This window comes from Euleptes europaea, unplaced genomic scaffold (genome assembly GCF_029931775.1).
Source record: "Euleptes europaea isolate rEulEur1 unplaced genomic scaffold, rEulEur1.hap1 scaffold_129, whole genome shotgun sequence".
In the NCBI taxonomy this organism is placed as follows: domain Eukaryota; kingdom Metazoa; phylum Chordata; class Lepidosauria; order Squamata; family Sphaerodactylidae; genus Euleptes; species Euleptes europaea.
The window spans coordinates 10,114-26,487 of record NW_026612086.1 but is presented as its reverse complement, the minus strand read 5'-3'; the positions used below and the strand labels follow the sequence as shown (position 1 = coordinate 26,487).

Sequence of the window (16,374 nt, the reverse complement as noted above, 5' to 3'; positions counted from 1 at the left end):
TTAAAGCTGGTTTCAGATTCTGGGGGTATTCCATTCAGTGCTGTATCATTTGTCAGCTGTTATGGGATAAAATTCCATGTGTTGGTATCTGTGAACATTTTATAGTTGACAAGTGAGTCTCTTTTGCAGTCTTTTCTAAAGTGCTGTTCTAGCTAGAGTTAAACGTGTTTCGTTTTTAATTTGTTTCATTTTATTGCTTTATTGCCATTCATTTGGTGGACTCTGTAACCCAAAGATAATCTCAACTGAAAAAGGGACTGACTGTTCTAAAGCTCTGTATTTGGTAACTGTGAAGCTACCATACACTATAAAATGGTGCGGGACATTTAGATACAGTTTTCACAACATGAAACAGTTTAGCAGGCATATCTGAACAGGCTGTTATAGATATGATTGAGCAATCAGAGGTTGGCATTTTCTAATCCATATTTTGTTTGTGTGGAACAGAAAAATGTAATATGTTGCTTGGTGAGATTTAAATAGCTTTTGAAACTACTATTATTTTATGCCAAAGTTTCATATTTTGGTGTACAAAAATGTACCTGAACTTCTTTTTTTTCATTTTGGTTTAGATTCAGTGATTATCTATACAAATGGGTTAAATAATGGGTTCAGTCCAGTGATACATCAGGGAAAGATGCAGATGGTCACAGATCTTCTCTGCTTTCCCTCTTGCGAGAACTGTGGGACTGAGGTTGGGCAAAACTATGGCTTAATGGCAGAGCATCTGCTTTGCATACAGGAGATCCCAGGTTCAATCCCTGTCATCTCCAGTTAAAAGGACCAGGTATAAGTAATGTGGAAGACCTTTCCTTGAGACACTGGAGAGCCATTGCTAGTCAGAGGAGATAATACAGACCTTGATAGACCAATGTTCTCACATTGTAAAATGATTTCATATGTGTATTCCCAACAGCCATTTCTGACCCTGGGAAAGTTGATTCCTGGGGTTGTGGGGCGTGCATAGAGTAATAGCCACATGGGTCAGTGGGCCACCGCAAGGAGGGGAAATTGTGCTTTTTGCCACTTCATCCTCTTCTGTGAGCAGAGCTCTGCTGAAAGAAGAGGGACAGTTTTGCTCCCTTGTCTTTTCTCACTTAAGTCCACCAACTCACTACAATCCATCAACTCACATCAGTTACTCAACTTTCCTGAAGTTGGAAATCGTTGAGGAGGGCTGGAAAGAGCCACAACCCTTGTGTAAAAATCTGCAATCCTTGCTTCAGCAGATTGTTGAATCCAACCCATTGTTTCTTAGACTTTCATATAAACTGTCTTTTAGTTGAGTTAGGAAATGTTTTTTGATTTTTTTAAAAGGTTCTAAAACACTTCTTTTCTTTCTAGGCCTAAATGTCACCATGATTGGTAACTGATCCAGAATCCCAAGATTAACCTAAACATTTGAAGTGTGGAAAGTAGAAGAGATTTAATACACCACTAACTCTGTTGTGTAACCATGGCAGACCCTTCAGCAGAGGTACCCTATTCTGTGGTGACTCAAACGGAATTAATTGAGGTAAGTTGAAACAGTTCAACGACAGAGCTTAAAGCAACTTTGGAAGATATCATGCTTAGGTTTCTGAGCTTTTGTAGTTAGACGTTTATGCGCCATGCTAAATGCCAGGTATGCACATGTATAGGGAACTCTCCTTTCCACATGTATAGGGAACTTTCTGCTAATGTATGTAGAGATGGCATGGCTTTCTGCCATGCCATATGTAGAGATAACATGGCATCAAAAACAGGCCCATGACTGTTTTGCAGTAGTAGAGTATCTCTATTCTTTTTATCCAATGTACTCCAGTAAACATGCCTATGTGTTTGGAATGGAGCATCACATGTACTAAGCTAATAAACTGTTTACAGGAAATGGCACAGAAGAACAAATGAGAAATTATTTGCCTAGGCTGGGAAAAATATTGATGGGCAGCTTCTGCCTTTCAGAGATTGGATCTAGCGATGATGTATTTTCCTTGAAGACTTAAACTGACAAGAAAGGCAACTATTATATCATCAGTGGACCAATTGGTTCAATTGATTTTTGTTGGTTTACTGTTAAATTTTATTGGTTTTTTTAACTGTATTATGTTGTACTGAAATTTTATATAATGACAATGACTTGACCATAATGGTTAGCCGCTCTGAGCCCGGTCTTGGCTGGGAAGAGAGCAGATTATAAATCTAAATAAATGAGTGAATGAATAAATGAATGATGTGGATTAAGGTGCTTGAGACCAATTTCCTGGGGCAGGTTTGAAAAGGGTATAAGTATGCCATTGGGATGCTCAATACTGGCAGAATAGGGTTAACTGCTCAGATGTTGGGGCCGGCACAGGGATGCTTTGATCACAGTATTCCATATACAAAGGACAGAACCCAATTTGGAAAAAGTGTATTTGATTTTCAGGGAATGCAACGTCAAATTGCTCAGGTGGCCATAGAGCTAGAAGCTGCAAGACTGCTTACCCACAATACAGCTCGACTTTCAGAAATTAGAAACCATTTATCAAGGCAGCAAGTATGGCCAAATATTATGCAGCAAGCATGGCCAAATATTATGCAGCAGAGTTGTTGGAACAACAAGTAAATGTATAGAATGGATGGGAGGAGAGGGATTATCCTATTGAAAATATTTCAGAGACTGCAAGATTGGAACCATATATGAAGGAACATCAATAATCCAGTTGAACAGCATTGCAAAATGCATTGCTCAAGAATACTGAAATCTAAAAGATGCATTGATTGGGACTGTGCCTGTGTGCAGTCCTGCTGCCGGAGAACTAGTTTAAGGTCTACAGAGGGGGCGCCTCTCCCTTCTGGAGTGAGCGGGATGGGATCCTGTTGAAACCGGCTCGTGCTTCTCTTCCCTTCAGTTCCTTCTCTGTGCCGCTGTGAGAGGACGTGTTCTAATGTTGTCTACCTCTTTGAGTAAGAGCTTCGACTGTTGCTCTTTTTCATTGATTGTAAGTGGATTGAGACAGCTCTTGCTGGTCTAGCCCCTCCATACTCCCCTGTCACCAGGAAATCGGACCTCTCAGTCCCCCTTTTGTGGCTCGGAGGAGTCTCAGCATTGGACTTACAAAAGCAGTTATGGCTTCCAAGGCCTTCAATGTCGGACCAAAATGACCCACTCAGACAAACGTGAGACTTTTCTGATCTGTCTTGGTGAGGCCCATAATGTACAGGCCTGCAAGATCTGTATGAAATTCAACCCCAAAGCGAGTTTGAATAGAGCAGCAAGACTCAAGGCTTCACTGTGGCAAAAAGCACAGGTCTCCCCTCCACCTGAGAGCAGTTCCAGGACCCCCAAGAGGCCTACCTTGGCCCAGTTGGTTCTGACAGCTTCATCCTAAAAGACCCACCTTGACAACGGCCTCGTTTTGGTTGGTTCCCAGGTCATCTGTTATGAAATCGACCCATCATCTGGATCCGAAGCATACGTCTAAGCACTCAAGTCAAGCTAGCTCAGAATCTCCTGCCAAGAAACATGGGCAGAAGACCAAACATAAGAAGAAGTTTAAGGAACCGAGGACACGTAAGTGTTCAGAACAACCAGTTCTAACGCCCAAACCTGATGTCATTTTGGTATCCCCAAGACTCCATCGATACACTCCAAATCTCCACTTCATTCTTTCTTGGACCTGGAACTGGACCTGCCTATTGAAGGCAATTCCAACCTAGCTTAGGCCCTATCATAACCGAGATCTTCAACCTGGCATCAGTGCGTTCGGGTTCAGCCACCATTCCTATTACCAAGCCAGGTCCAAGACTGGGTCGACTTCTGCTGGCTCAGAAAACTGAACCTCGTGGGTAGACCACTCCAACCCGCTACGGTTCCATCGGCATCAATCTCCCAGCCCATATTTGCCCAGGTATCACCATATGGTGATTCGGAGCCGGAAGAGTATGAGCCCAAGGCTTCGGTTGACAGCTCGGAGGGTTGGCCTGAAACATTTCCTGATGAGTGAGTGGGTGACACCAACCTGGTTTCGCCCAGTGAAGATCTTCACTTACACGGGGAGCAAATGCTTCATATGGCACAGGCACTCAAGATTGACAACTTGGGGTAATATGCCTTGTGATAAGATACTCAGTAAGCTCTATTCCGTTGCACCAGGTATTGAGGCCTTCCCGGTACTGGAGGGTCTATCGAACCTCACTTCTACAATGTGGAAGAAGAGTTGGTTTTTATACGTCGATTTTCTCTACCTTTTAAGGAGAATTAAACTGGCTTACAATCTCCTTTCTTTCCTCTCCCCACAACAGACACCTTGTGAGGTGGGGGAGGTTGAGAGAGCTCGAAAAGAACTGTGACAAGCCCATGGTCACCCAGCTGGCTTCATGTGGAAGAGTGGGGAAACCAACCTGATTCACCAGATTAGAGTCTACCGCTCATGTAGAGGAGTGGGGAATCAAACCCGATTATCCAGATTAGAGTCCAACGCTCTTAACCACTATACCATGCTGGCTCTCACACCACGCCTGCCTCTGCTCCTCCTTCTACCAGGAAGATAGAGAATCTCTGTTGAATTAAGCAGGATACAGCTGAATTTCTTACCATCCACCTGCCACCATCCTTTATTGTTGCTGGCAAGATGCAGACAAGGCAGTGCCCAAGTCAACATTCCACGCTTGCTGACAGGGAAAGGAGAAGGCTGGTCTCTTTGGGCAGAAAGATTTACACCTCTGCAGCCCTAAATTTTTGTATAGCAAACTTCCAGACAATAATGGGCAGATACCAACTCTCTTCCTCTGGGAGAAACTCTCTGCCCATCTGGATGCTCTCCTAGAGGAGACTAAGACTTTAGTTAACCTCATCCAAGCTGGGGCTATACGCCTGTCAAAGCATTCTGCCAAAATTGCTGGCAGGGTCATTGCTTCTGCCATCACTCTTAGACGCCACTCATGGCTCTGCAACACAGCACTACCTGTAGACACTAGATCACAGGTAGAAGGCCTATCCTTCAAGGAAACACCTTGTTTGCTTCTAACACTACAGAATTCCTGACCAACATCAAAAAGGACAGACAAACCGTCAAGTCCCTGGGAGTGTTGCCGTACAGCCAACTGCTGAGAGACCACTTTACACTGCATCAACAGGGGTTAGCCACCCCATTCTACAAGAACCAATGATACAACAGATACCAACAGCAGTATCCTCAACCGCGACAATATCAGCAGCTCCATTTCCAGCAGGACCAGATGGGCAAATGTAAGTCTTCCAGTAGACCTTGGTCGGCTCCTAGCCTTCACCAGGACATGTAACATCAGCAACCTCAACATAGGTTCCGACTAGGCCATGTGGCCAGACAGGAAGGTATTCCCTTCCCAAATAGGTTGGCCCAATATTTTGATGAATGGCTCAGAATTTGTCATGACAACTGGGTCCTTTGAGTTATTGGGGAGGGCCCTCCTCAGCCCGGGATAACCCATTTGCCAAATTGGCTGACCAGCTGCAAGAGCTCCACACTAAAGGTGCTGTGCAGCATGTTTCTTCAGAGTTTCATTGTTGGGGAATTTAATTTAGAATTTTTACTGTTGATAAAAGGGATGGTGGTCACTTACTGATTATTGATCTTAGGGAGTTGAATAAATATTTGTTGGTTTCTAAATTCAGGATGGTCTCCCTTCCTGCTGTGATAGAGTTACTCCGCTTAAACACATGGTTTGTGGTCCTAGACCTGATAGATGTGTACTTCCATATCTCCGTTCACCCCTTCCACCATAAATTCCTCAGGTTCAGGTATGGCCCTGATATATTCCAATACGCTGTGATCCCATTCAGCCTAGCCACGGCCTCTCAGGTCTTCACCAAATGCATGGCAGTTGTGGTTGCACACCTCAGATCTCAAGGCTCTTCTATCTTCCCTTACCTTGATGACGGGCTCATCACAGCTCAGTCTAGAGACAACTTGAATACCCAGGTTGACCTGGTGGTTCCTACCTGCCTTCAGTTAGGCCTTTTAATCAATTGGGATAAATCAAAATTAGTCCCTTCACAACACATTCAGCTTGTGGGAGCTACACTGAACTCTGTCAAAGGTAGAGCCTTCCTCCCAGTAGAAAGGGCTTCTACCATTAAAGCTTTGGTTCCCTCATGTGAAACATCCAGATGGCAACCTACAGTGGCCATCCAACGGCTATTAGACCTTATGGCTTCAACCACTGCCAGGACCGCACATGCCAGACTGCATATACGAGACTTACAGAATTGGTTCATTCGACACTTCAACCCATTGACTTGCTCACAACACCATCATCTCTCAGTCCCCCGACCTATTATAAGGTCATTATCTTGGTGGCTTAAAGATTCTAACCTACTCCTGTGACCGCTTTCAGGCATTGGAGTCCAGATGCCATAGTTATGACAGATGCCTCCCTTCAGGGTTGGGGAGCCCATTACTGTGGTTTTTCTGTACAGAGCATTTGGGAGGTTGATCTGATACATTTACAGATTAACCTACTCGAGCTTCGTGCTGTCAGATACGCCCTTACATCATTCTCAGATATGCTTTGAGACTCAAAGGTGCTGATGCAATAGGACAACAAGTCAGCAGTTTACTACTTAACAAACAGGGTGGCACAGGATCGTTGCCTCTTTGCAAGGAGGCCCTGAAGGTCTGTGAGGTGGCCCTAATTAAAAACATCTCTTTGAGGGCTATCCATATAGCAGGCATTTGAAACACTCTAGCAGACCACTTAAGCACATTTCATCAAACCACAAATGGTCTATTTAGAACACGTACCTGTAGCTATGAGGGCCAACAGAGAGGTGGAGAGGTTCTGTACCCTAGCAGGGGACAACCCCTTGTCTCTATGAGATGCATTCCAGATTCAGTGGCAGGGACACCTCTTTTTCACTTTCCCTATCATTCCCCTCCTCTCAAGGGTACTGGGCAAGATCGTGGCAGACCAGGCAGACTGCACCCTGTTGGCTCCCTTCTGGCCTCACTAAATATGGTTCTCAGAGCTCAACAGGTTAGCGAGCCTAGATTTTGTTTCTCTCCCATTGGAACTGGATTTAGTAAAGTGAGGCAACCTACTACACCACAATGTAGGCCATTTACATTTAATGACATGGTGGCTACGTCCAAAACCCTAGGTCTCTCTACCCAGGTTCACAAGGTTCTCCTGCAATCCAGGAAACCCTCTACTAGATATTCATATGCCAGAAAGTGGGAACTTTTCGAGGATTGGTCCAGGAACCAAGGCATCTCCCCTTTTGTCTGCCTCCTTACCCTCGTCCTGGATTACTTATTATCCCTGACCCAGAGGGGTTTCTTGATTACATCAATTAATGTACACCTAGTGGCCATGTCATCTTACCATGATTTGGTCAATGGTACCATTGTTTATCAAAGCTTTTTCTGAAAAGTTTGTCTCCTCAATATATTCCTCAATATATTCCCACCAATACCTACATTAGTCTCTCAGTGGTTACTCTCATTAGATCTCTAAGATTCTTGCCCCCCCCCCTTTCGAACCCCTAGCTACCTGTGCTTTGGCACTGTTATCCTTTAATGTAGCTTTCTTAGTAGCCATCACCTCAACTAGAAGACTAGCAGCCCTCAGAATGGATGCACCCTTCCATGAGGGTATTTAATTAAATGGTTTTATGGTCATACCCCAATGACTTAGAAACTGGGTAATAGCTTTGATTTCTTCCCAAAATGTATCTGTTTCTATTGTGTTAAATGTTGTATATGGTTAATATCAATAGCAGTGAAACTCCAAACTATGAAAACTTTTATCCTTAAATCTGCAAAGTAAAATTAAGCTGTAATTTCAATGGATGAGGTTGTTTTGCCTTACCAATTTGGGCCAGATTAGTTTCCACACTTTGTAGTATATGGTTTATCTAGATTAGGGCTCCTATTATCTAGCATGCTGTGTTGCTGATCTAGCACTTAATTCTTACTATTTTAAATTGCACCTCAGTTAAAAGTTCCAGGCTGGTAGTTGTTAATGCAATCATGTGTTTCCATACATCTGAAATTCACTGTTCTCTCTAGCAGAAATTGGTTTCTCATAATATGACTTGCTCACGGAGGCCATTCTAACTTGTTTCCATATGCTGTTCCGGAGAAGAGAGTCATTCACTGGGGACTGTCTAAATTGTTTAGCCTATCTCCATACTACTCTCAGACATTCCTGGTGAGAGTTTGTGATAATTAGTTCACAGAGTATACTCTCTTTTGGCTTATCACATGAAAGCAACAAATGTTCAGGCAACTCCAAAGAAGTTCTCATGCAGCAACTTACTATGAGAACTACTTCTCTGGAATTCACTCCTGGCATTCCTGTTAAAGATCAGCAGAGTAGATATACAGTTTACAGATACACAATTTATACCATTGTATATTTTGCTTACATATTTTTCATGCTATGGTCCATCAAAGCAAGTTGAACCTTAGAAGACTTACATTATCGGCTTCCGGATCCGGGGGGAACGCCGTGAAAGCGCGAACAATCGTCCTCTGTGCTCAAAGCGGCCCGGGGGCAGGGAATCCGCCCCCCCCCCAACACCTGGCACACGGCACCCCTTGAAAGAGAGGGGATGCTGACTGCGGCACTGCCAAGCTTCCTGTCCTAGGAGCGCCCGCTGCCTCAGAAGCGGCGGCGGACGTTTGGACGAGTGAGCGAGGGAGGCAGTGCCATTAAAGTCTGAGCAGCCGGGGGAAAGCGGCGAGGAGACCCAGATCTCACAAACAAGGTTTTTTTTCTCATTTTCTAAAGCTTATTAAAAACAGCTACCTCGGAGGTGTCTGGCAGTGTTTTTAAAGAATAAAAAAGCATACAGGAACTTTTTCTAAGACTCTCTAACAAATCCAAATCGAAACTTGGCCTTTTGCCAGCTGTGGCGCACTGGAAATTCACCTCTGCCAGCTGAATTAACTGTTTAAACAAAGTTAAAAATCGGAGGGGGTTTGAATAACTGCCAAATGATTGCAGACTGAACAAACTCGGAGGCGAGTCAAGAGAGAGAACAAAAACGAGACAACCACACAGCAATGTTAGAATTAAAAATAAAGGAGAGCTGGATTCGCATAAGTGGCATCAAAGAAAAACTGGAGGGAAAGGACTTAAAACATTATCTGAAACTGCTGCTGACTGAATTTCTCCAGGAGGAAGAAGCAATTGTGGAAGGAATGATCATAACAGCCTACAGAGTCAACTCTGCTTATGCAACAATTTAATAAAACTAAATCTGAATTTGAGAATATATTAGTAAAGGTAAATAAAGGATTGATAGGAAGAATATATAAATTATTAATTAAAATTAATTTAGAACAAGAAAGAATTAAACCGGTAATGATAAAATGGATGAAGGAGTTAGGATCTAATATTGACCTGGAAATATGGGAAAACCTATGGACGAGAGAATTTAAATTTACAACAACTAACAAAATTAGAGAAAATCTATAAAAAATGTTTTATAGGTGGCATATAACGCCTGTGATGATATTTAAAATGAAAAAAGAAGAGGGGGATTTATGTTGGAAATGTGGAAACGAAAGAGGCACTTTTATGCATGTATGGTGGATATGTAAAAAAATTAAAAGCTTTTGGAAAAAAGTTATTAGGGAAACTAACAATTTGATTAATGTGAGAGTAAAAAGAGAACCCTCATTTTGTTTGTTAGGAATTCCACAAACCAGCATAGGTAAATATGACAGGGTTATTTGTCAATACAGTTTTGCCGCTGCAAGAATAGTAATAGCTAGAGTATGGAAGCAAGTAAATAAACCTTCAATTTGGGACTGGAGAGAGAAATTATGGATTTATATGAGGATGGCCAAATTAACGGAATTCCTACATGGAAAGGATTTGGAAGAATTTAAAAAAAACTTGGGGTAAGGCTGCCACATATTGGGATAAACTGGCAAAAATGGATTTTACTATTTTACTTAGAGAGTTATAGAAATTAGATTTAATAAATTTATATTTTATAGTTAATATCTTCAATACTGTTAAGACACTTCTACGGAAGTCGGGTGATGGGTCACTTTTTTAAGGTGGGTAGAGGGTCAAAGGGGTATCTTAGTTTTTCCAATTTTATATACTCTGTAATTGTAAATGTATTGATAAGTTTATATAGATACCCTTTTGTATTTTTTTAATGTTTTGTATTATTATTATTATGTTTGTTTATTTTTATTTTATGTTCTAAAAATAAAAAAATATATAAAAAAAGAAGACTTACATTATGGGACGTGTGTGTTTGATAGGGGGATGAACACGGAACACAGTAGTCATGCTGGTTGATAGTCACTGCAGTTGTGTCTCTCCATAAGCCATGGCGTGATACCAGTGCCTTGGGTCAATGGCATCTGTATGCTCCCATGGAGTGAAAAAGTTGAGTAGTTTTATTAGGTTCATTAAAACCTTTCCCCCCTCCCCTGTTCAAAGAAAAATCCATTCTACTACTGAGTCAGCATTGTTTATTGGTAAGGTTCTTCGTTTCCACATGAATTTCTTTGATTGAATTCCCATTATTGTTTAAGACAGCCTTATAGCATTCCATCCTGAGCAAAGTGAGGTATATGCATTTCAGCATTAAAAATATGTATACTAATAAAACAACAAGAAGTGAATCTGAGACATGAAGTACATACTGCTAAATTTCATGCCTCTGAAATAAGGACCTCTCATAAGTAACTGGGTGATTTTTTTTAAAAAAAGACATAATTGAGGACTGATAGCTCCTTTTTAAAAAATAACCAATAAGGTGACCTCGTCCACATAAAACTTTAATTGGTGCAAGCAACAAATTATTTTACCTTTTATTTTATTTCCAAAGTGTTTGTATATAAACCTTATATTCTGCAGACTAAAACACAAGGAAATTGGCGACTGCATGCATAAATTAAATAAATCCTTTACACAGTAAAACAGGATAATTGTAAAACATCTTGGAACATTATACATTTTCTCAAGGGACATGGTTTTTACTATTCTGTTTGGAATTAACCCTAGTTAGAATGGCTGAGGTGATTTATTTAACATTAGTAGGCGGTTGACCAGATATTAATTAGCAATTGTGGTTGATTATATAAGGAGATAGATTGTAATGACCTACGGCCTTATTCAGTAAACTTGACTTGTCTTGATATAAGGAGATAAAGGAGAGGACAGCATATATAAAGACACCATCATAGTACATTGCAGTTTTCATGGTTGTCAAGGCTTGAAGAGCTGGGGGCGGGGGGGGGGAATTATATCACTGCAGAGAAGAAAGGATAGTGTATAGTAAGGTGTTGGGAGAGCAATCTGGATGGACACAGGTGACTCCACTGAATCCATGGACCACACAAAGTGCTTTGAGGGGTATTTATTATTTTTACGTAATTCATTTGTACTCCGCCTTTCTCCCAATGGGCATCCAAAGCAGTTTACATCTTTCTCTTCTCCTCCACATTATCCTCACAACACCCTGTAAGATAGGGTAGCCTGAGAGAAGATGACTAGCCCAAGGGCATCCAGCGAACCTCCATGGCACAAGTTGGGATTCAAATCAGGGTTTCCCACATACTAGTCCCACACTCTTAACCACTACACTGGCTTTCTACATGGGTGTATTGTCTTCCCCACAACTATTTTTGAATGTTGTCATTGGGTTCTATTTAAACACATATCCTTTGAAAGGGCATACCATATGGTTTATATGAACTCCGGTGACAAAAGGGAGTAGTCCTTTGAGAATTTGACATTTAAATTTAGAGTTTTTATTTGGTACTTCTTGACGAAATTCTCTTGAGAGCTAAGGACAGCACGACTTCCTTGTGCATAGTCTAGGTCATCCCCCCCTCCCCCAAAAGCTATTCTTCATTTTGTCATTTCTTTGCAATAACTTCACAATGAATACATAGTAGGGAAGGTCAACACCCTCTTAGGTTTTTGTTTTGTTTTTTACCGGCAGTTGGTGGAGGTTTGTAATCATAGCTTCCAACAGGGTATCTGACTGTTTGTAATCATAGCTTCCAACAAGGTCTTTGACCTTTCTAACATACAGTTGTTTCCACTACCTCCCAGTTGCTGAAGATCCTTTTTTTGGTAACACCCTTTTCAGAAATCTCCCTTGTCATACAAGCTGTCTGGCTCAGATCACTTTCTCTAACAGTTGGTACGTGTAACAGTCTCAGGTTTTCAACTGAAATGCAAACTGAGGAAATAGATAGTAGGATTTTCTTGAATCTTTATTTTGGTCCTGGAAGGTTTGGACAATTGTCGTCTACTTGTTGAAATTAAAATGCTTACAGGGAACTGCCAGACTGACTCAGACAAACAGTGAGATGGTCAAACCAGTGTGTTTATCAAACTGTAATGGTTTGTTTGCTTTTTCTAAGAAAGTGAATATAACGATAGTGTTTGAAAATGCCCAGAGATCCACCTCACCAGATGGAGTACAGTAGTCTTGGCTGGATCACACGACTCAAGGGTGAAGGAAGCTGGTTTGGCTTACACGTTGTTTGTTTAAAACCTTTATTTTTTGCATTCTTTGTATTCATAATTTGCTTTAAAATACTTGAAACTTGGTGAAGAAAAGTTAAGTATTTGAGATTAAACATATATAAAACCTTGTCACCCTTCAATCTCCTGAATATAAATGGTTGGTTATCATTGGAGAGTATGCTGCTTATAAAATCTTTACAATGAATTTTTGGGCTACCAAATATTATGTACCTTGCCATCCTGTTCTTACAGGTACAGCATCACTAGTTTGTTTTAAAATTCTTAGTTTTTGTATATATATTTGTTGGGCTAATCTGGCTGCTTTGGGTCAGTTTCACAGTGAGTGTGGGTCATTTTCAGTTCTGGGCAGGATGGAACAGAGCCAGACTGATTTGCCGCCCTCCCCTTATACTCGACCTCTTATAGACATGAAAGCCTTTCTTTTTGTTTGTGAGTGCAAGACTACTGATGGGATGATGAATGTTACAAATGACCGTGTGAGTGGTTTTATGTTCTTATGACCCCTGCATTGAGTTACGCAGAAAAGAATTGGGGGGGGGGGTCCGGACCCTTCTCTGCATTGGCTGTAAAATGGCCACTCAGGACAGATGAAATGAAAGAATCGCACTGTGGGGCTGGAGGACTGGTGGTATATTTCAAAAAAATACACCACAGCCAATTACAAAGCAACGTTTTTCTGGAGGAAGGGACTCACAGGTCTGTGCTGGTCTAAGACTGTTTTTAATAAACAGAGATTGAGTTATAGATGTGAATCCCCCACTGAATACATTGTCTCTTACTGTGTCTTGCAAAGCATATAAAATCTGTTCAGCTGCTGTTTAACTTCCAAAACGGAAAATTGCTAACCTTGAAAGGGTTTTGTATCTTAATTGTTCTTTTACAGATACCGTCTAGTACATTCATTACACAAACTTGTTATAGAAAAATATATAATGTAGAACAAATGTTTAAATGGATGACAGTAATGAAGAATTTGACACAAACTATTTTTACTTCAGACAATATAAGCCTTCTACCAAAAGGAACCATGTAGAAGGGCTGCATTGTCTGAAATTGGACAGCCATACATTGGACACAATAAGCCTTCCACCAAGATGGCCCCTGTAGAAGAGTTGTGTTGAATTGCTGTAAATGGAACAAAATAAGCCTTCCACTTCCACCACCCACGTAGAATGGCTGCATTGCCATTTTCCAAGGGTTCGTTTAACAGCTATAGTTTTAATTCAGTCCTAAGGTATATTTACATAATTGGAGACCTCCAGAACTTTTCCTTAGTTTTCTCTCCTAGTCAACATTTTCAGACAGCACAATACTTCCAGTTCTAACTTGTAATTCTGCTTTATGTTCTTCTTTTCCAGGAACCTCAGTGTTACTACAATGAAACCATTGCCTTCTTTTACAACCGAAGTGGGAAACCTCTAGCCACTGAATGGAACACTGTGAGCAAGCTTGTGATGGGGCTTGGGATTACAGTATGTGTCTTCATCATGCTAGCCAACCTCTTAGTTATGGTGGCTATCTATGTCAACCGGCGATTTCACTTTCCTATTTATTACCTAATGGCTAACTTAGCTGCTGCAGACTTCTTTGCAGGACTGGCATACTTCTACCTAATGTTTAACACGGGACCCAACACTAGAAGATTGACTGTCAGCACCTGGCTCCTTCGTCAGGGTCTCATTGATACTAGCCTGACAGCCTCTGTTGCCAACTTGCTGGCAATTGCTATAGAGAGGCACATCACAGTGTTCCGCATGCAGTTGCATACTCGGATGAGTAACCGGCGAGTCGTGGTGGTAATTGTTGTCATCTGGACTATGGCCATCATCATGGGAGCTATACCAAGTGTGGGCTGGAACTGTATCTGTGACCTCACTCACTGTTCCAACATGGCACCGCTCTACAGTGACTCTTACTTGGTCTTCTGGGCTATTTTCAACCTGGTCACCTTTGTAGTCATGGTGGTCTTATATGCTCATATCTTTGGCTATGTCCGCCAGAGGACTATGAGAATGTCTAGACATAGTTCTGGACCACGTAGAAATCGGGACACCATGATGAGTCTTCTGAAGACTGTGGTCATTGTGCTTGGTAAGTCTCTTTAGCCAAATTTTTATCACAACTGCCCCAGTGGAACACCATTGAATTCTGTCCAGGAAGACAGAACATTGAGTGTCCCCCCCTCTCCCAGTTCTCTAGCAGTGTTGCATTTCATAGTGCATGTTAAAATTAGTGTACACTGTAAGTTACTTTTCTAGGGACGTGCAGATGATCATCTATCAAGAAATATTTCCCTTCTTCGATGACAGAACTAAATAGCACCCTCTTCAATGACAGAACTAAATCTCCCAAGTGTTGTCATCTGAAAAGAATAACTTTTTTCATTCATTCATTCAAACCTTTATTGGCATAAAATTGACTAGTTTGCTTTCTAGTTTATAGAATACTACCTTGGTCAAAACTCAGCATCAGGGTTCAAAATAATGTGAATTCCCCCTCACCCCCATTCTGTTCCTGTTGCCAAGTTAGCCCTGTTCTGTATTCACTGCATTCTTTCCTTTCTAACCATTCAGAGGAAGCAATTTTAGAAACACCTTTTGAGCCTCCCAACATTACCCCAGAGGTGTGGAAGCCACTGCAGTATAACAGCAGCCCAAGGTCATGGGGGAGGAATCTAATGCATCTCTTTCCATTCTAGCATTGCCCCAGCTTGTGGAAGAGATGATGCTATTATGTGAAGGAGACATATCAAGTACAGGTTGACTATCCCTTACCTGAAATGTTTGGGACCAGAGGTCTTTCAGATTTTTTCAGATTTTGGAATAATGCACATAGGTCTGGTTCCTTCCTACCTTGAACTGTACCCCAGCATGAGGCAAAGAGCGAAGTGCCATGAGAGCTTGCAGCCGGCACCTTTAAGGCACAGCTTCTGGCAGCTTCTAGCCAGCAGCTGTGACCTGTGGCTTGGAAGGGGCGGGGTTTGATTATCCTATGCTAGAATTTTTAGCCTGTGCGAAGGGAGTGGGAAGACTCACTGCTGCCAGCAAACTTACGCAGTTGCTGCTGAGGTGGGCAGGGCATTGCAGATGCAGGAGACTTGTTGCGCTGCTTGAGGGCCAGGCCCTATGAATAATGCCTGAGTTTTGAAGTGTGGCGTCATGTCAGCTCAAAAACTTTCAGATTTTGGAGCATTTTGGATTTTTGGATATGGGTCACTCAACCTGTATTCCTTTCACATGACTTCAGATTCCGCACACTCTTCAGTGGCTGTCTTGCCCCCGAGAGAATGTGCTAAGAGGCTCTTAGAAGTATTCAGACATAGGGACTGGTATTTCCTTCATATGCTTCCTACATAATAGCTATTTGAAATGTATTGTGGGAGTTGTTTGTTTTAATAAAGCAAGACACATGGACCACATTTTGCTTGGTAGTTAATGCCTGGTTTGGGCAAAGTGTGACTGCTGTTTGCTAGCTATTACTCAACACCCTTCTCTTTTTTTGAGGAGGTTCCATAAAAGATATGTATCTATAGTCTGACAATTAAGGAGGAAATTTTTTTTCTCCAGCACTTTGTTGAAAATGGGACAAAGGGCCATGCATATTGACTAGCGTTAGTCACACCTAACGTCATTGTGAACCTCACTAGATAACAGCCTTGACTTGTTTTTATAATGATTGTTCAGACTGCGGCTAGCACGTGCTGTGCCTTTCTAAATATTTTAACATGCTCATAGCTCTCAACAGTATCAGTTCTCATTATACATACACTCTATCTAATGCATGAAAAATGTATATAGAGAAATTTATTTTAATTCCATTCATTAGTAACCTCTCTTGTAACATTATTGCTTTGTTTCTATACAGAATAAAAGGAAGTATCTTTGCATTGCATATGTAGAA

General features: G+C 41.6%; 1 protein-coding gene across 1 annotated transcript; it reads left to right on the top strand.

Moving 5' to 3' along the window:
- Positions 1-1,348: 1,348 nt before the first annotated feature.
- On the top strand, positions 1,349-14,565 carry LOC130493067 (lysophosphatidic acid receptor 1-like; the record flags this gene model as incomplete). Its single annotated transcript, XM_056866844.1, has 2 exons — positions 1,349-1,516; positions 13,833-14,565. Coding segments are annotated over exons 1-2 (793 nt in total), but the record flags the coding sequence as incomplete, so codon positions are not given.
- Between the last annotated feature and the right edge of the window lie 1,809 nt (positions 14,566-16,374).